Raw genomic sequence first — 21,143 nt, forward strand, 5'->3', positions numbered from 1 at the left:
ATGGGGCCATAAAGCCATCCTGCCAAATGCCCCATGTCTGTATCTCATCTTCTCCCACTGTAATCCTCCTTTAGGGAGCAATTGGCTGGTTTGGACAGGGTAACAGCTAGGTGGCTGGAGTATGGTATTGGGCTCCGCAGGTAGGGCTTCTAGTGCACGTGTGCCCTAAAGAAAGATGAGATCCATACACGATGAAGACCAAGCTGAAAAGGCCCTTTCAGGAGAATGGAAGTTGGGGTAGCAGAGCTGACAAGCTGATTCAGTAGAGACAGAATTGCAGTAGGAGCAGGACAAGGGGTAAAGTTCTGAAGTCCCGTCATGGCAGCCAACTGTCCTGCCACATGGCACTCTGCCTCTGTCAGAATACTTCTGGCAACAGGGAGCCTGTACCTTCCGTCATGCTGCAATGTTTACTGGTGTTGGTTTACCCCTGGGGACCGTGGAGAGCACTCCTCTGTCCCATAGGTTGGAAGCTTCTCTACTCAAGCTTAAGGCTAAGGGGTTTGAATTTACTCACTTATGAATAAAAAAAATCGGTTCCTCTGCATATATAAAGGATGCGTATATTCAAGCGTGTGGCCGGGAACTGCACACAGAATTGCAGCTGAGGTCTGACCACCACAGATCAGAGGAAAATCAGCATCTCCCTTACAACCACTGATGCCCTGAGGGCACTGGATTCTTCAGGGGCCACATTACACAGCAAATTAGAGTCAAATTTACTTTGAACAAAACCCTTTGTTTTTATTTTTAAATACAGCTAAGCCATACTTCCTCCATCCTGTGCTTGCGCAATGGGTGATTTTGTACACAAGTTGAGCAAACTGGGGAAGAGGATGGCTTTTGGTGTTAATATTGAGTTCCTAGTCTGTCTGTTATTTATCAGCTGTGTGACTTCAGGCAAGTTAATCTTCTCTTTAAATGCCATCTTCACTATATGGAAATGGCAATACTAAGAGTACCTAACTCAGAGTTGTAAACACTGAGACAGTGCTTGTAAAGCTCTCAGCACAGTGCCTGCCTCATAGTAAACCCTCAAAAAGAGCAGCTATTGTTGTGTATAGTCACCTATTATTAGTACCTCAACCTTGTTATCGGGTCCTCTTTCTCTTACCAAACATAATTTAATTCAAATCTCTTCCAACATTGCATCAACCATAATTCTAGGTCGCCTGGATCCTATATCCCTGTTTGAATTTCTTTGTTGATGTTTTGTATCACAGAGATCAGTAAGACAGACATGGGCATTGGTTCCCATAGCTAACAATCTCTTGAGGAGAGAGGTAATGAATAATTTGTGTGACGAATCTTTTGTGTCCCTCCACTGGTTCCAGACTCAGTTGTCCTTGCATTTAGTCCATATTCGTTTCCTTTGTTCCCAAGGAAATCATGAATAATCCTGTAAACATCACATGATACCCAGAAGAGAGCCCTAGGATAAGAGACCATGTCACAAAGGCAATAGCTGGAGGTCACAGTAATATTCAGTGCAGTCAAAATGATTTCAAGATAGTGAGGCATTCCCTAAAATTATAAGACTTGAAAGGCCCTTGAGTGGATGAGTTCTAGAACATTCTTCCTTTGTCTGGGAGAATCCCATGCAACCTCTTGTTTCAGTGTGAAGTTGCATGCCTTGCCTGCTCCAGGACCTGTGTGGGAGAGCTCCTTTTTCGGCTCTGGGTCATGCCCAGTCACAACATCTGCTTAGTCTTGATGATGGTTAACAGATTGTGACATGGTAGCAAATACCCACCAGGGAGACCTTTCATGTGGTGGTTGTCCTGCCTACTGCTTAGATGAGTCAATGGGCCTCAGGAGGGAGATTCTGCAATTTCCTTATTTAACAATGCTGTGCAAGAACATTAGGACAGCAAGGGATACTGTCAGCTCTGCTTTTAATTTTTTTCTATTGGAAAATAGTGCTGCCTTGTCTTGTTCAATCCTTGACTAAATGTAGATTAGTTTACTGCCTGTGACCTCATCATGATATTTTATTTATTTGAGCTCAATTTTCAGATATTCCTCTCCTTCCTTCTCTAGAAAAACTAGAATTATCTCGTAATAACCAAAACTGCATGTGAACTGGCTAAGTTGAAATTTGGAAATCTCTGGCAGAGTTTCTACCACATCTCTGTACTTCTGGGTCACCACCCTCCATAATTTTAAAGACAAAGATTCTGGTAGTGGAGCCCACAAGAAGGAAACTAAGGAAACATGTCACTGTCCAGAAATAGAATATAAATCTTACTAACAATAGAAATTGTCTTCGGCTTGCTCACCATTCATGGTGATCAATCTAAATGTGATATTTCCACCCATTTTGCACAAATATATCAATACAACTTAAAGTTGGCTATAATTTTAGTCTTAGGTTCTGGAGCATAGCAATAAAGAATACAAGAGAAATCTCTGGCTTCATTGAACTTACAGCCTAGTGGAGTGACAGGCAAACAAAAGAGTAAACATGTAGTTTGTCAGATGTAAATAAGTACAATGGAAAAAAAATTATGTTGTGTTGGGATGTGGCTTATTTCTATTTTGTATCACCTGTTGAGGGAAGGCCTTAGTGACAAAGTGTCATTTAAATAGGCGCCTAAAGGAAGTGAGGGGACAAGCCACACAGGTTGGGAGAAAGTCATTCTAGGCAGCGAAAAAAGTACATGCAAAAGTCCTGAGACAGAAGTGTTCTGGTGTGTTCTAGGATCAACGAGGTGGATTTGTCACTTAAGTGCTCCACTCCACTTAAGTAGAGTGGGCAAGGGGCAAAATAGCAAGAGATGAGATCAGAGAGGTAGCAAGGGGTAAGCTCAGGGTGAGGACTTGGGCTGGATGCTGCACGAAATGGGATGCTGACAGAGGGTTGGAGTGAGGGGTGACACGACCTCACCTGCATCATGAAAGGTTCCCTCTGTTGGCTTGGACATGTTGAGTTTGTGATGACTGTGAGTGATCAATATGGTAATCAAATGGACAGTAAGAGCAAAGTTTGGATTCCAGGGCACCGGTGAGAAGAAAAGAAATTTCTGTGTTAGTCTCTGTAATACCCACAAAGTAATGGAAATGGATGAGTCATTCAGGGACTGACTTTAGATGGAGAAGGCAGAGTTCTGAGGCCCTTCAACATTTGGAGGTTGAGTAAAAGAGGAGTATCCAGCAGCCACAGAGGCTCACAAGGAGCAGTCAGGGGGACAAAGACCAAGAAGGGGTTTCAGAGAAGGCCCACCACTGAGAAGACGCCATCACTCACTTAGAAAACATTTTCTTGAGATAAGTATCATTGAATTTGAGTCACTAATATATACAAGGAAAAAGATATAATGGTGCGAGTAGATTCATCTATATAGGAAATATTATATTCTATTAGGAAAGGATTAGAAATAGATGCGAGTAGCATGGCTGTACCAGCAGCTGATGCAGCCATCTCTTCAGCTTGTGTGGGATGAACCTTGGAATTTTACTGCACGTGGAGCCAGAACCACAAAATGTACATATCAGAACTTCCCTGATGTGGAGATTCAGGGGAATTTCCACTATATTTGCCTAATGTACATACTTCTTACAGTGATTTTTCATGACTTTTATGTGTGTGTTTATTTTTGAACACATTGTTCTGGTGTCTTCTATTTTCGGAATCACTTCAAAATGCATTCCTTCTTACTTTGTATTTTTGCTCTGTACTTAAGGTTTATTATAGAATATTCTCCAAGTTAAGGAAGGCCCCCTTTTCAATGCCCCTAATAACCAGGTCTAAGTCATTTCTATACTTACAATGACAACATATATGACAAACACCATGTTTACATTTTATGTTTGGAAGATTCATTGCCAAGTAATAAAAATCACACTCTTGTTTTCATTTCTTTTCCTCTGTAAGTCTCGAAGGAGATCTCTCTCCATCACTTCCTTGTACATGCTCACTCCTTTGGAGAATTATTTTAATATCCTAAGGGAAGAGATTAAAAGAGAAGTAAGAGACATTAATAAGTGATTTAGGATTAAAGATCATGTAATATATGGCAGTGCTTAAACAGTAAGTTGTTTTATTTCGATATTTTTCTTTAAGAAAATGGTTCTCTATTTAGTTTAAATCTCACCCTGCAACTTACTGGTTGTACCCTTGGAAAGATATCAAAGAACTTGGAGCCTCTGTTTCCTAATCTAATAATGACTGGAATTGTCACATTAGATTAAGTAACATTTATAAAAAGTAATTTACACAGTTTGGCACCTAATGAACAAGCCTAAGTGTTACTTCCTTATTCATGAAAAAAACATATTCATTTACTATTTATGAAAAATTCTAATGCCAGATCAACCATATCTACAGATTTACAGAATTTTAGACGAGTGGATTATTTTGAGGGGAGACATTTACATTTCTCCGTTTTTTTTTTAATATTAGGAATAAATCGATCTGTTTTTGTCCATTTAAAATAGCAGTGTCTTACATTTTAGATCACAGTCATTGAAAAAAATAAATGTAAAATACTATCAAAATGTAGAAGGGATACAAACACGTGTGAAAAATGTAGAGTTATATTTATGCAGTTTCTTTTCTTTCCCTCACAGATTTAGGGAAATGTTCTAAGAATGTAAGTTTCTTTTCTTCAGAGCTGAGTTCCAAAGGTTTCAATTTGACTGAGGTCATTTTACTCAAGAAGACAGGAGTTAGTTCACTATCTGAGCTGACCCCTGCTGAGTGACACACGTACTGCTTATTTTCAGTCACTGCCAGGAATCATAGTGAATCATTTTCTGGTGAGACCTTGTTTTTTGAAAATGCAGATTTCCTACAGACAGAGGTCAAACTCAAGTGAACTAAGTGAAAAAAAACAGCTGCTCCCCATTGTTAATACTACGTGTTCTTTGACTAGAGAGTATTTACACTAATACTGCTGACTGTTCACTTGGGGATTAAAGAGTGAGCTGCCCTGTGATCACCTGACACTCTGCAGCATGGAGAACATCATCAGCTTCAGATGTTTAAATCAGCCCTGGCTAAGTTTGCAGTTGAAGTCAGAGGCCATAATTTTCACTAGCAGTTAATGGAGGAAAGCTGAGAGAGTTTGGAAATGTTTGACTTGGGTGCTTTGAAAACACAATGCACCATAGCAGCTATCATGTTTTGTTACAAATGAGAGGATTGGAGAAAACCTTAAAGTCAGATTCCCTGAAGGCACAGTGGGATGAAAATCCCTTCAAGTCACTCTTAATAATTCGTATTTTGTCCTCATGTAATTGGGTCCTGACTCATTTGCTTATAAGAATTCCCCTGTGACATTCAGATTTTAATGCTAAAAGATTTTTTGTTATCTCCTATTGAATGGAAACCTTAACTTGAAGCATATATGCTTGATTTGCAGGTTTGCTGAAAAAAAATTTACGTTGATTCGGTATGTGTTTGTTATAAGAAACTACATTCGTTAGGTTGGTATAGAAAACCAGGTGTTTACTTACATTTGTGGATATATTGGTCATAGGAAATTCATTGATTTTCCTCACTAACAACTCAGCTACGATATCTGCATTGATCTTGTTACATTTATTTAACCAAAGCATTTTCTTAATAATTTAGGAATATTACTTGAAATTACCTCTTTGTATAAGATCTATGAAAGCAGAAGTTAAATAAATGACTTTGACCGAATAACTATAAGATCCAACACAAAATCTGGAATTTGCACTTAGGTATTGCCCGCATGGGGATTTCTGGGACATGAGTTTGGACCCTCTGTCATCATGGCACTGCAACAGGGAAAGCCTTTTCTTTCTTTCCAAAGAGCAGACACTGAATTCAGGAGATGAAGTGCCAGCTTATTTATTTATCCACATACAATGTCACATGGCTCAGAAATATTTCCTGGGCACCGCAATTACCAACAAACCCTCAATAGTAATAAGAGTAGCAATAATTATAATGTTTAACATTTATTTTTGGGTGCATCCTATCTGCCAAGCCCTAAGCTAAGCACTTTATATGTACTAAGTCATTAAATCCATACAAGAACCCCATGAGGTATGTATGGTAACCTATTTTACAGATGGGGAAACTAAGGCACCGTGAGGTCACTTGGCCAAGGTCACCCAGTGCATAGGTGTGAACCCAATCAGTGTGGCTCTTGGGCCGCTCTCTCAACCACAAAGCCAGGATGCCTCCCAATAGGAGCAAGAATTAAACACGCCAAAATGACTATGAATACTCAGTTTTTTTCAAATATATATTTCAAAATGCTGCTGCTTCCAAACACAAACCTTGTAAACAGAGCTATCAGGCAACAACCTTCACTTCCCACTGTTTATAACAGCAAACAACATTTTAACCTGAAAAACCACATTCTAGCTTTTGCTCTACTTATCTTGAAAGATCTTCAAATAACATCACTGTGGTTAAAGTTCATTTTAAAATGTGATCTATTTACTTCTACATGGATATCTGGAACAGAAATGGTGACAGGATGGGTTTGGTAGAAACTGAATCTTCAGAGATTTTTTTTTTCTTTTCCTTTATTTCTCTTCTTTCTTTTCTTTTTTTGCACAATGAAAATGAGAATGGAACATCTTACTGGAAAGAGAAGCTCTTTCGTTCTAGAATATCAGAGTTTAGGCTTTTTAGGTCACAGGCTCAAGTCTCTAATTCACAGTCATATGAATGAGTCCCAATTATGCAGTCCTCTGTCCTCTCATGGCTTTGAGGTGGAGGGCCAGGAAGGAGAGGTGGGGGCGAGGAGACAGGGAGCTGAAGAAGCTGACTCTGCAGAAGCACTCTGGCCATGAAGGAAAGCACGGACAGACTGGTGACAGACAGGCTTACTCTCTTTCTGCTGTTGGAGCACCAGGTGATAATGGTCTGGGGAAACTGACTCACAGAAGGTCAGATGTCCTGTGCTGGTAGGCTCTAGGTCAGACGGGTGCTGCATGCCAGGGAAATTTGGGGAACGTGCAAAGACGGCGTTGGTAGTCAGTATGTCCAAGCACTCCTGGGATAGAGCGGGCAGTGGCCCAGAATCCTGCCATGCTGGAGGTAGTCCTGTGTAGAGAAACTGCACTGTCTACAACATCACTAGCGAGGTGTACAACAAGTTGATCAAACTCCTTCCAAAAAGAGAGAAATATGTACATTAAAAACAGCCCCATGGACTCCTGCTATCCCTAGGAGTCAGGACACCTTTTCAAGGGGCTGACTCTCAAAGGTAGTCATCCATTGGCTGTTTTCTTAGGAAAATGCTGAATAGAATCTTCTCAGCAAGTTAATCATATTTAGTCTGGCCAGAGTCAAGATGTTTCCAAATTGTCTGACTTTGTACAGTTTTCTTCCCTTTAGGGGAGGAAATAATTATGGCATCATTTTATGTTTCTACTGGTTCCTGGTAATACAAGATAAATTCTAATATACATAATTCCAAGGGAGTTTGAAAATTATTTTACTGGTTCAAAATAAGAGGGCCATTCCTTAAACCATAGGACAGCCATGTAAGATGAAATGCAGTCAAAGGTGATGTGCCTCTGGAACTTATACAGGATGACATCTACCCAGAAGAAAGCAAAGGGGGGTTGATTCCCACAGCTGGGGACACTCCTCTGTCCTCTCTCCCCTCCTGTCTCCAACCTGTGGTCTAGTTCTGGTGTGCTCTGTCCCCCCCCAACTAATTCTAGGGTCACACTGACCTATGCCCTCCTCCTCCTAAGTGGGGAAGAAGCTAGTCTTCATTAATGAAAATATGAGATAGGAAAAACTGAAAAGGAACATGTAACATATCAGTTTTGATGCAAACAATAAATGTTTGTGGAATGTATGAGCACAGCAACTTGGAATAATTGCCAACAATGTTTCCAGATATTTTGGCCTATTTATATAAAGAGACACAACTTTGTTTTAAAAGAGGCCAATTAAATGTTAGAGACACAATGATATGGTTATGAGACAAAGAAACACTTAGAGATGAAGAAGTTGCTATCACATCACGTCCCTGCTCAGATGCCTACTGGCTCCCCTTCCCCCATGCAGTCCTGTGTCCACGCCTTTGCACAGACCTTTCCTTTTCCCTACAATGCTGTCCTCTCTCCACCCCAATGCAGAATCCGTGTAGACCTCCTCTCCTCTCCCTCCACTTTCAAAAACTCCTGGCCGTCTTTGAAGACTCAGCTTCTAGAACAAAAAACGTCCTATGTTTTGAATTCCTGTAATGTTGTTCTTGGGTGGTTTACCTCATATCACTCTCTTGTAATTCTTGCATGTAAAAATTGTCTTACAAACATAAGTGGAGTTTGGCTGAGAGCAGCAACTGAGGTTCATACTCATTTTGTCTCCCACGAAGTCTTGGATCGCTAGCCTTGGTGGTCAGTGCTCAGCGGCCAAGAGTAAGTACAGCAGCCACCATTTCAGAAGTCCTTGCCGAATGTCAGAAACCCCACCATGTGCCTGAGCAATGCCTGAGCTCATTTCATTCTCACTGCAACCCTCTCTGTCGGAATGACTGTTATTCCCATTTAACAGATGAGGGAGTCAGGATGAAGAGAAAGTTTAAGTCAGGTCTCTAGTAAGTAGTCTACCTGAGATTCAGTCCCATGACTTCCTGATCCTTGAGCCTGTGTTCCTAAATGCTATCATCATACTTCACTACCAGATGAGTGTCTGCTAGCTTGTTAGAAATTGATTTCAGTTATTGCCAACAGAGGAGATACAATTTATAAGCAAAAAGATCAGCAATTTAAAACAAACAAATTTAGGTCTGAAGATATTCACGTCTGAATGGTCTCATTTCTGGGCATAGAAGGTTATCACTGACAAGTCAGGAGAAATGTGTCTTAGAATCACCTTCATTTTATCGAAGTGAAAGTGCTTTTATCTTAAACTCAGCCACCCTTAATTGTCCAAGAAACAACTAGCAGGAGCCAAATAAAGAGACTTCATACGGTTGAACCGGTACGTGAGGAGGCTGTACACCTGCCCCACTGTGATTGGGGTGTGTCTCTGCCTGCCTTGTCCCTTGTCATTAAAGACCTGGCATTGCCAGGGTGGACACACATTCAGCACATGCGGTAGAGACTCGCTGGGTCACTGTGATCTCTGAACTGCAGCTCTCCCTTTCTTCCTTCTCTCCTTCTGTGGCGGTCTAGTCTCTATGGGTTTTGTCCTCAGTTTCTCCATCTTGCACAGTGTTTCCCTGATGGAACTGACATCCAGTCTCCTGTGTGCGCTCACACTATATGCGCTACATAGACAATGGGTACCATGATTAGAGAGAACAACTACGTCAGCACTTGTTTGGGGATCGTGGTCTCCTTAGTTCTTTTTGGGAAGGGGGGATTCTATTCTCCATACTCTTCAGTCACAGGCTAGTTATTAGCTGGGTGGAATGATCTGGAACACTAATACTGCCTCTCATCCAGCTTTCGTCTCATTCACTCCAGCCTTCTGTCATAGATCCAAGATAGCCCCCTTCCTAATGAGGCAGCTCCATAATGTTAACAGTGTCATTCATAGTGCAGATAGCTACCTCTACTGTTCCTGGCCTTGCTGCCCGCTGGGTATCACAGGCTGGCTTCTCTAACCTGATGCTTTTACCAGCTTAGCTTCTCTGACCCTGGTTTGGCCAGCACCAGCTTCTCCCCTGTCTCTGTAGTCCACACTGGAAACGTCCCACCATGCCCTGATCCTGAGCTTGACTGAATTAGGACACCTTGGGATAATACTCACAGGGATTTTATAGTCTGAATAACTTGAAATCAGGTCTTGAATAAAAGGATGCTTCAAAAGAACAGCAACTCTGACTGGTTCCAGATTCTTGGCACCTAGGTCTTGAAATACTTTTATGAAGTTCTTTAAAGAAGAAAAAAAAAGTGAAGTTAACTTCACAATCCTGCAGATGTTAAAAACTTATTTTACTTAATAAAGGAATTTGCCATAATTTCTACACAATGATACATTTGAGAGCAATTCCATGAAACTATGCTAAGACTTGAGGGTGAGTTTTCTTATGTACAAGTTACCCCTTTTCTGAAGGAGTCTAACCAACCTCTGAGTCAGTGTTCTCTATCTGTAGGTGGCTGGCAAATCTGTTAGCGTCCTGCACTTCTTTTCCCCCTCGGAACACTTTGAGTAGTCTTTCGAAAGAAATCTTTTCAGTGTTTGCGTTCGCAGGGATATCTTCTTCCTTTTCCTCCTTTTCTTCTCTTAATTCCCTTTCCTCACTCATGAAGTTTCCCTCATGTTCAGGATATTCCTCAATTGGACTCATATCAGTAAAAGAGGAGGTCTGCACGATTTAATAAAGACAATATGAAGTCAGACTGAAGAGTTTCCAGTAATGGAGACATTTAAACACACCAATGTTGTCACACACTTTTCACGCAATGAAGCGATGGTGCCTCCCACAACCTAGCCAAACAAAGTACCGAAGAGAACGTACTAACTGCACTGGAGATCACATCGAGATTCTAGACCAATTCTGCCTGTGGATACAGACACCTCAGTGTGGGGTGTGTCTTACCTCCATAGATGCTTCAGCTCACTGCACTGCCAGGCACTTCGGATTCCTCTGTAAGTGGACACTGGAGTGAATTAGTGTGCCTGATATCTGGCTTCTGCACATGAATATAGATTTTTAAAGGATTTGCTTTGGAAACTGACTGTAGCCAAGAGGTTATGGCAAGTTAATATCTCAAGCTTGATAGATTCTAAGAGCTTCAGAAACATTTGTTTGCATACCAGAGGTTAAACCCAACTAAACATTCAGATGGCAAAATAGAAAACAAATTGAACATAGAAAGTCAGGTGGGATTTTTACGGCTGCTCATTGAAACACGGCCAAGAGCCATGAAGTCAGTCGGCCTCATGAGTATGGTAAAGAGTACAGTATTTCTGAAGTAATTTCTTGTGTTTCAAAAACCTGAAAAACATTCCTGCCCATTGACCTTGTAATTATAGATCTAGGAATTGATTCTAAAAAAACATTCATTTGCACAAAGACTTCTATATATGGATGTTTGTTCAGTGTTACAGCAAACACAGAAAATCTGCAATTCCAAAATCAGAGAGTGGTGACATAAATTATAGTATGTTTCTGTGATGGAATACTATACTGCCATAAAAACTGTGGTTTAGAAGAGTACCTAGTGACTTGAGAAAACACTCATAGAGGTAAATGCAAAAAAAATCCATAAAATGATAAATACACTAGGATCCTCATTTTCTTATACATCTATGCTTATTAGTGAAAAAAAGAAAGGGGCACCTGGGTGGCTCAGTTGGTTAAGCCTCCGACTTTGGCTCAGGCCATGATCTTGTGGTTCACAAGTTTGAGCCCTGCATCAGGCTCTGTGCTAATAGCTCAGAGCCTGGAGCCTGCTTCGGATTCTGTGTCTCCCTCTCTCTGCCCCTCCCCTGCTCACGCTCTGTCTATCTCTCTCTCAAAAATAAATAAAAACATATACAAAATTAAAAAAAAAAAAAGAAAAGAAAAGAGAAAAGAAACATAAAGAGTTAACAAATGTTTACCTCTGGTTAGGGAATGGATGATATTTTTTTCACTCATTGCTGTACTTTCCACATACTCTACATATTTGTATTTATTGTATTCAGTGTAATAAACGCATATATGTGTGTGAGTTTTTCATGATAAGATTGTTGATATTTGATGATTTGCCACAGAAAAATGGGTGTTTTTGGAATGTTGACTGATTAGATGTCATAACACACCTGAATACCGATTCTCCTTTATCCCAAGAAAGGAAAAATGATAAACTTAGGCTTAAAATAAAAGGAGGGTTTCAATGTTTATAAATATTCAGTTCAGTAGAAGCATTAAGTGCAAGTTAATTAGTCATGAAAGTTCTTTCCAAATAGGTATGAAAGCCCTATATATAAAAAATTATGATACAGCAGGAAATGAAGCCTGTGATAGTGGTAAGTCCCTTTAGGAGATTTGTAGGGGCTGTGAGCAGTGTAATGAAGACAGGTTTCATATGTTCTAGCTCTGTGTAGGTTGGGTTTCTATATCCTTTGGTAAACTGGGAATTTAATCTAATCTAAGACAGAGAGAGAATTCATTATCAGGTGAAGATTTTGGAATTAAGTATAGATCTATCTATCTACCTACCCACCTACCTATTACCCATCTATCTACCTATTCAAACTCTTCTCTATTTTATTTTTATTTTTTATTTTATTTATTTTTTTTTTAAGGATTCATGCCATAAGTTTATTTACAAACATATTGAGTATGTTGAATTCAAGAGTTTGATCCATTTTTCAAAGAGACTGCACCTCTTAAAATGCTCCTTTTCACACCTGTTTAATGGATTAATTAAAACATCCTTATTTCTTAAGCAGCTGGTGTCTTACTATAAAAAAAGGTGCAGCAAATCCAGATCCAAAGTACATAGTCATCATAACAAGTAACCGCCACTTGTTTTCCACTGAAAATGGCAAATTCTTCCCTGGGCCCTCCTCATAATGGCTTCTACGGACCACAGAGGTTGTGAACCTCCGGATGCTCTGTCCCAACATAGCGCTGTTGGAAGTTCTGCGAAAAGCGCAGAGCCCCTAGACGATAGAAACGACAGCACCAAACCAAGTCCTCTTCTTTTCACGACCTTGTTCTCCGGTGTGTAAGACCCGGAAGGGAAGATGGGAAATGGGCACTCTTCTCTATTTTAAACAACTGAAATATTACATTGCAGAAATGTGAAACTGGCCTTTTTGTGCCCACCTAAGATGCTTGGAAATCATCACACAGGTAGTGTAGGATGAATAGATTTCTATTTAGACTGCAATATAAATGCTACAAGGACATAATAAATACAAAGCCTGTGGGTGAATAAATGATTAGCCGGATTAGATGGGCAGGTGATACCTAAATAAAACAGACAAAGAGCCTTGTCTCTCTGCCCTATTTCCATAGTTAGAGACAGACTATTCAGAGGCCTGATACAATCATCATGGGATAAATGAATTGTTGCCTTTTGGTAACAGTCCCCAGAACAGTGCCTGGCCATGAATTTCCTTCATTCAACCAGTTCAGTCCCACAACTCAGAGGCAGAACAGAAGGTCAGTCCTTGGGACTAATATGGGTAAAGTGTCAAAAGAGTAAGATGGAATTAAAATTTAGATGTTTTGAACCCCAGCACCTCAAATGCTCTCCCAAGATGCTTCAACAAGATTTTTAAAATGTGGGAGTTTCAAACTCACAATTTACTGAATTCCAACATCACAACCCCACACCACATAGGCCAGAATGAACCATTTTTCCAAATGTCAGCTTATTTAAAGCTTCACTAGGACCAGCACATACTCATGAATGCTTTGCTCTTGGGATTCTTTTAAGTTACCCAAGAAACTATGGATTTGAACAGAAAGTCTGTGCCACATTGAATAAAACAGCATGAGTCACTGAAATAGAGTAAGGAAGAATAAAATATTGTGGATGTTTCCAGTCATTCATGTGGAAAGCAAAAGCAGAGATCTGATTTAATGTCTTGGGAGTGAATATGGATCTGTTGGAGGTGTTATTTCTGAGTAAACTCATTATGGCTTCCTGGGATGAGGTTGCCCAGGAAACAAACACAGCTGGAAAGGGCACAGAAACAGAGTGGCATAATTGGAGGCAGGATGCTAAGAACAAGAGGTGAGCAAGGATGAGGGAGGTGGGCGGATTCTGTATTTCAAAAGCTCAAGCACCTTGGGTTCACCCAAAGCCAGGAACAGGCCTGTGTGTGGTATGTCACAGGCACGCTCTCTGCCTCCTGCCCCTCAGGCCTGTTCCATCCCTGTGGTGTTGTGGAGCAGTTCCTGTGCAGTGTGCTTGGACTTTAGAAGAGCTTTGAGGAGAAGCACTCCAGGGGCATTGCTTCTTGGTGGGGCATTAGCTTCCCTGAATGAGTGGTTTAGGGACAGAGGGGATGCAGAGCCCTCCTGTGCTAGCTGGCCTGGTTGCTACTCACCCAGACAGCTGTATGTTGCTATAGGAACAATTCTAGCACAGGCTTCCTTTTTCCTGGACTTTCTAGCTCATTGCAGCCTCCTGGATTCACTATTGCCTCCGATGGGAATGCCTGCTCTCCTCCTCTCTACCTTAGAAACAGAATTCCATTCCTCCTCGCTCTCTCCTCTTCCCATCTTTCCCTCCATGTTTATAAACATTAATTGAACTTTTGCTATGTGGCAACCACTGTGGTGAACATGAAGGTGGGTAATAGGTTGTCCCCAATTCAAGGTAGAAATAACTTATTAGAAGGATTCAATAGACAAACAGCTGCCTGAATTACTAGCTCTTCTTACTTCCCTCCTTTGTTCCCCTACAGTATGCTCTAACACAGCAGCCAGAGAGATCGCCATACATTTAAAGTCAGATGGCCATATTCCAATAACTTCTCATCTCATCTCTCAGCAAAGTCAAAGCCAAGGTCCCTACAGTGGCTCTTGGGGCCTTCTCCCCCTCATTTATTTTTCTTACTACTCTTCTCCAGCTCATTCCTCTCCAACTATAATGGCTGGTCTTTGGAATACATCCAACACCCCCTCCTCCCCCCCCCCCACCACTGTCTGGCTTTGGCATCTGCTGCTGTCTTTACTTACAATTGCAGCTACCTTGCTGTTCTTCCCAGCGTTGCAACCTACCCCAGCTCCTGTATTTTTCCCTATATTATTATTTTCCTGTAGCATTTATTATCATATGATGTAGTCTATATGTTACTTCTTTATTCCTCACATCAAGGGTGGTTCCCAGTACACAGAGAAGCTGGGAAAATATTTGTTGAATAAATGCATGTATGCATGAAGTGGTGCCCAGCCCTACCAGAGAGGATCTGAATCTAAGGGGGCCCCATTGAGAGCTCTCAGTGTTGCTCTTGAGTGTCAGGGGAAACTTCGTGAATCATCTGGTAGTTGAAATGGGCCCTGGATACTGGGGAGGCCTTGAGACCTTCAGAATGAGATGAAGGGGACACCAGGTGGAGGCAATAGCAAAAACAATGATAGGGAGGTGGGAAAAAGGAAAAGACAAACACCTCTTCTGATCAGTAAGACCCTATGTTAATCTGTCCTTTTCGCTGTGTTCCTTCCATATCTGGCACATTGTTCACCCATTGTTTTCTGCATGGATGGGGGCAATTAGATGGAGTCTCTTTAGGGGAGCAAATCAGCCTTCTTCTGTATCCCTTGCAGACCACAGGGCCATTTACAAAGTGAATTACATAATTAACTGACCCACTCAATGAAATCTTTACTGAGCTCTGTGCCAGTAATTCGGGTTCAGGGTTGTGACAGGTTCAGAACAAGACAGATGGCACCTCCCTGCCCCCTGGGTGCTTAGAGTCTAGCAAAGAACTGACCTGAAGAAGTGACTGTGAGGAGGACTGTGAAGGGAGAAACATAGAACTCTATGGAAACATATGGCAGGGGCTGCCTGACATCACCTGAGGTCAGGGAAAGTCTCCTGGAGGACAGACATGTGACTAAGATCTCCTGGCAGGCCGTGATCCATGCCAGAGTTAGCTTAGGGAGGCCCAATCTATGGGGGAGGGTACAGAAGCATCCCTGGGGAAGCGGCAAATGCAGTCCCAACAAAGGCAGTCCATATCTGACTCCTTATTTACTTGGGAAAACTGAAACTGGCCTTCTACTATCTAAAAAGACAGAATACTTGAATGAAATAAACACTCATTGCTGCACTTTCTGTCACTGTGCAGGTATTGAAGTAGCATCTACAGCACATCGGGTTGAAGAGCCTTGAGTTGGCAGCTTACTGGGCACCTGTCTGGCCTCACTCTGACCCTGATGGAAGAGGAAGGACATCTCTGGTCCATTTGTCCCAGGTCAAAATTTAGGGTTGCATCTCAGAGAGTCTATTTCTTCCTAGATATGAAAGCTGTCACAGAAACTTCCCTTTTTCTTTCTTTCTTTCTTTCTTTCTTTCTTTCTTTCTTTCTTTCTTTCTTTCTTAGAGAACCCAGCATAGTCTATTTTGACAAACATGTATGAAAGGCAAACAAGTGTGCCTAGGACATCTGAGGAGTTTGGACTGGGCAGTACCCCTCCGTCGTCTGTGTTCATAAAAGAAGAGAGAAAAGACATTCCATTACAAGGATCACAGCTCTGTCCCCAAAATGTCAGAGGGATACTAAAAAGTCATGCAGAAGGGAATATAATAAGTACATTAGTTAGCACTCTTTTCCATCCAAGACAGCCAGGGAATGCCAACCCTTTAGAAATCTAAAAGGGAATGTGAGGTTTAATTAGCTATTAAGCTTCTTTGTCTTTAGATGTAGGATATACAAAGTACTTGTGGGTTTCAGGAGACTGGGCTTTGGCCTGAAACACTATCAAGTGTCACATGTATGTGGGATGTCTGAGGCCTGGCTTGTTTCATGTAGGCTTTCCACACAGTATGACAGATAGATTGGGTTGATACCCACTTATTCACTTATCAGGATCAGTACTTCATGTAAAATAAATGCTGTCCTTTACAGAACAAACTTGGATTCCACCAACAAATTTTGAGCAAATTTTGACTTTACTACAAAGGTTTTTGTTTTTTGTTTTTTGTTTGTTTGACAGTGGGTCTCTAGTTCTTAAGCCAATTGAGTAAAGCTTTATTGAAGACCTAGTGTGTGTAAAGCACTGTGTTAGGTATCCAGAAAAATACAGACATGAAAAAAAACTTATGTTGTTAGAAGTTTAAGATCTTCTGGTAGCCCCCTGCAGACCCCTTTGCTGGTCCATTTCTGGACCACAATTACCTTTTCTGCAATAAAAGTAGGAGTTTTGGTTGGTTGGAAGACGTGAGTCCCAGTGGCCACACTGAGGGCCCTGTAGACCCCTTCCACAGCATCTGGATGACAAGCAAAATAAAGCAGCATCTGTGTGTAGTCAAGTTGAGGTGGGTCCTTCTCATAGTCAGCAAATAACCTAAAGAAAAACTGTCACACAAGAAGAATTCCGATCAAACATAAAAGGTGTAAAACTGGTAGTTAATAGATGGACAGGCAATGAAATATCCTTCCAGGAGCTTTGGAATAGAGCCACTTTCTGAGGATTGAATTAGTAAAAGTAATATATAATGAATAGTATTAACTGAAGAATATGCTAAGTTAAAAAACGGAATAAATAAGGCTCAATATTCTAATTTTAAAGAAAATTGTATGCTAATTAATGGTATCAACATATTTAGGAAAGAATGTGCTAATAATAACAAAAAAAAAAAACACGTGGGGATGACATGTGAAGCAGGACCACAGAACAAAGACCCATCCATCTATCTAACCTCATCACCATTCTGACAAACTGGGCCCTGACTACTAAATATGAAGCTTCTGATATATCTCCCTACCCCGAGTGGCAAGAGGGGGAAATGATAACCAAAGCCACTGGGACTCTAGCCATTAAAATCTTTCAACTGGTCAATCCTGCTCTGAACTTCATACTTAATTTGTTGACAGTAATGTGGACTCTTTCCACTGTGAGTTTACACTGGAGGAGAAAGTGTGCTAACCACTGAATATCAGTTTTTTTGGTAATCTCTCATTCATTCTAGATGACTGAGCTGGAAGCCAGCTCTATATGCAGTGTTTTGTGCATTTGGCAGCAAGAAAAGTTAGTGTGTGGGAACTCAATATCCCCTGAGGCCCCCCCACAAAGAAGCTCAAATCCTGGGACTCACAGGTCACACCCAAGCACCTACATGGGCCTGGTTGTAGAGAAGACTCCTTTCCTCAGTGAGCTCTTCTCGTATATGTACATTTAGTGGCCTGGAGAATCTTCTTTTTTTAATTTAAATTTTGATACAGTAGATGATTCTTGAATGGTCTAAGGTTTAGACTATGAGCTATATGAGCTTTGCACATATGGCAAGCTCCTGGATGATTCTAACACTGATGGTCCTGGCCTAGACTTTGAGAAGCAAGTGCCTAGATCCATAGATACCGTGTTATTCTTGGCTACCCACAATACTTACAACTATGGACACACATTTAATTAGACAGAAGAGTAAGTTTCTGACACTTGACAAATCCAATAAAAATTTAAATAAAAATAACTTTGATAGGAAACTGCATAAAGTCTTTATGTTACAGAGCAGGAAAGAATCTCAGAGGTCAATGGAGTCTGCAAGTTCATTTGTTCAGTCACTTTTATCAAAGTTAACGGAGTGGTACGTCTGCTGTAAGCCAGGCACTGAACTATCCTGAGATGCTTAAAACCACTCTCTGACAGTAGGGGCACCTTTTTCATGATCCAGCTGGTGGGTTCCTTCAGGACTTTGTGTTTTCTTCATGCCCTCTTGCCTCTGAGTTACTCCAGGGATGGCCAGCCGGGCTTAGAGTAGAAGGGAGACTGACACTAACAGAGAACCATGGCAGGGTCCCTGAGTGCTTATCTTCCATTTCTTTCAAAGGAATTGTTGAACTTCATTATGACTTCCACTGAACTGCACTTATAAATGCTATGCAGGTGCATCATTATCTTCATTAACAAAGCAACCAAATATTATATCTCAAAAAAAGATGTGAAAAAATGAAATAATCTGATATGTAAACTCTTTCTGTAATTACACAGGATTGATTTTAAGTCATTGGATTGAATATTTATAAAAGGTAACCTTGCTGTGTTCCTAAGATCATTTAAAATATTGTAGTAGGCAGAATTCTAAGAAAGTTTCAAAGGTTCCCACTCCTTGGCATATTTATCTTGTATAATCTCTTCTCCTTGAGTGTGGATTGGGTTTGTGAATGTAATGGGAAAGTCACTCCCGTGAGTAGGTCGCTTTATATAGCAAAGGTAAAGAGATTTTGTAGATGTAAATAAGGTCCTTAATCAATTGGTTTTGAGGTAATCAAAATGAAGCCTGATGTTGGGCCTGACCTAATCAGGTAAGCTCTTTGAAAAAGGACCCAGGCCTTAAGGAGAGATTTGAAGCCAGAGAGATGCTCTCCTTCTGGTCATGATGAATCAGACTGTCCACTTGTGGAGAAGGTCATGTGGCAGGGAACAATAAGCAGCCTCTTGGGCTGAAGGTCTCAGTCCTACAACTGCATGGATCTGAATCCTACCAATGATCCATCTCAGAAGCCAGTCTTGGAACCAATCTTGGAGTTGACCTCAGATGACAATGCAATCGCAGCTGATATCTTGATTTTTGCCTTATGAGACCCCGAGCAGAGGACTCATCTAAGCCATGCCTGGACTTCTGACTCAAGGAAGCTGTGAGCTAATGAATGGGTATTGGCAAATACTTATTGAACACCTAAGATGTGCTAGGCATGGACTATTCTAGGTGCTTGAAATGTATTCACTAAGAAAGAGATAAAGATGCCTGTTCTTGAAGAGCTTACTTTCTAGAAGGGGAAGACAGACAATAAAGAATACATTTTAAAAGTTGGGTAAATTAGATAGCGATTATGGGAACACACAAAAAAGTAGGCCAAGAAAAGAGGAATTAGGAGTGGAAGGTGGGGAGGGGAACAGATTGCACGGTTGAGAAGTGAAAATTTGAACAAAGATTGGAGGGAGTAAGCCAGGGAGCACATCTGGAGTAAGAGCATTATAGGCAGAGGGAACTGCTGAGGCCAGTGTCCTAAGGTGGGCATGCACCTTGCATGGTTACACCATAAGAAGGCCGGTGTAGCTGAAGCAGAATGGGCTGGGGCAGAACAGAAGGAGATGAGGGAGAGAGGAATAAGGGCCAAGGCCAGGCTGGCTTCTTCAGGACTTGGGATTTTCCTTTGAGTAGAATGCAGAACCATGGGGGGTTTTGAGGAGAGGCTGCCATGATCTGCCTGTAATCTGAACCAAGACAAGGGAGGAACAGGGAGACCCATCATGAGGCTGTTGCCATCATCCAGGTGAGGTTGACTGTGGTTTGTTCCAGTGATAGCCATGGGGCTTAGAAGGAGTGGTCTGATCCTTAGTATATGTTGAAGATAGAACTACCAGGGTTTCCTGAGGGACTGGACGTGGTGTTTGAAAAGGAGAGAAGATTTGGGTATGAGTCCTAGGGTTTTGGCAACTGGAAGATCAGAGTTGCCAGTAACTGAGAGGAAGAGGGCTTTGGGTGAACATGGGAGTGGTGGGGTGGCAGGGACAAGGGTTCGGGTGGATACAGTGAGCTTGAAATATCTACTAGAATGTTCAAGTGGAGATATCAAATGGGCAATTGCACGTAGAAGGTCTGCGAGAGAGGTCTGAGGTAGGAATAGGCATTCGGGATTCGTTAATAATCAGGTAGTATTTCAATCCTGGCCTCAACAAATATGACCAGCCCAAAGTAATAGAAGGATTTCACATGAACAGAAGCTGTAGAGAAATTAAAACAATAGCTGTGAATTTGAATATGGAAAAATTGTCTTTTCTCAGGAAATCTCTAAGGATTTTAAAATCCTGGAATAGTTGCTCTTGGTGTTGAGTGTGTGGGAAGCTGGGAAGCCAGGACATGGCCTGTGGAACCCTGTCAGTCATAATGAAGTGTGCTGTCACTGTCACAGGACAACAATGTGATTGCAACACAGATGTGTCTCAGGGTTCCTCTCTTGGATGCAGTGTGGCCTTTCATCCAGTGCCTAGGACTCTGGGGTCATCCAAGGCCACAGACAGTGTGATGGCCTATCTGCAGGAGCCCTGCCAGTGTGGCTCAGAGGCAAACCCTGGGTCACCGAGAGCATAAGTAACAAATCAGAAGAGGTGGGTGGGACCCAAGACTAGTCCAATCCCTCTTCTTAAGAAGGTACAGAGGCCCTCGGTGTGAAGGGACCTGCTCAACATCCTCCAGTGAGTCATGGCAGAATTGGGGACAGAGCCCAGGGCTCCTGACTCTCAGAATTCCTTCTTCACAGAGCATTTTCCCTTCACTGATTTGGTCTTTCCTATTCTAATTACAGCCAAGGACGTAAACTTGTTCTGTTGTTTTATCTTTTTTCTTTGCACACCTTTCCTCAGGATGTTAACCATTAGTTGTTCTTCAACCAAGCAGAGTCAGCAAGGCTAGCTTCTGTGTAGCTAACACTTACATAGGGCTACTCTGTGCCAATCACTCACTCTGCACAACAACCCTGCCAGGGAGGGATTGAAGGAAACCAAGGTGCAGAGAGGTTAGGTAATGTCATTAAGACCTTGAAGCTTGCGAGCATTGGAATCTGTACTTTTAATCCCAGT

At 41.5% G+C, this 21,143-nt stretch overlaps 2 protein-coding genes and 1 long non-coding RNA gene across 7 annotated transcripts in view; 1 reads left to right on the top strand and 2 right to left on the bottom strand.

Annotated features, from left to right (window-relative positions):
• Positions 1-21,143, top strand: part of LOC122241235 — an 81,743-nt gene that overhangs the window by 47,569 nt on the left and 13,031 nt on the right. For both annotated transcript variants that reach the window (XR_006221268.1, XR_006221269.1), the window contains exon 2: positions 15,689-15,814. This is a non-coding gene — a long non-coding RNA (uncharacterized LOC122241235). The remainder of the gene's footprint in view (positions 1-15,688; positions 15,815-21,143) is intronic.
• SPEF2 (sperm flagellar 2) overlaps positions 3,443-21,143 on the bottom strand; it is a 184,443-nt gene continuing 166,742 nt past the window's right edge. For all 4 annotated transcript variants that reach the window (XM_042996620.1, XM_042996611.1, XM_042996618.1 and 1 more), the window contains 4 exons: positions 16,739-16,918; positions 10,017-10,256; positions 9,698-9,820; positions 3,443-3,943 (listed from right to left, as the gene is read on the bottom strand). In XM_042996620.1, the coding sequence (XP_042852554.1) occupies positions 3,854-3,943; positions 9,698-9,820; positions 10,017-10,256; positions 16,739-16,918 (633 nt within the window). In that variant the 3' untranslated portion in view covers positions 3,443-3,853. The remainder of the gene's footprint in view (positions 3,944-9,697; positions 9,821-10,016; positions 10,257-16,738; positions 16,919-21,143) is intronic.
• On the bottom strand, positions 12,187-12,629 carry LOC102954518 (cytochrome c oxidase subunit 7C, mitochondrial). Its single transcript, XM_007097416.2, has one exon. The coding sequence runs from the start codon at positions 12,506-12,508 to the stop codon at positions 12,317-12,319; it is 192 nt and encodes a 63-aa protein (XP_007097478.1). The 5' UTR covers positions 12,509-12,629; the 3' UTR covers positions 12,187-12,316.

This window comes from Panthera tigris, chromosome A1, assembly GCF_018350195.1.
Source record: "Panthera tigris isolate Pti1 chromosome A1, P.tigris_Pti1_mat1.1, whole genome shotgun sequence".
Taxonomy (NCBI): Eukaryota; Metazoa; Chordata; class Mammalia; order Carnivora; family Felidae; genus Panthera; species Panthera tigris.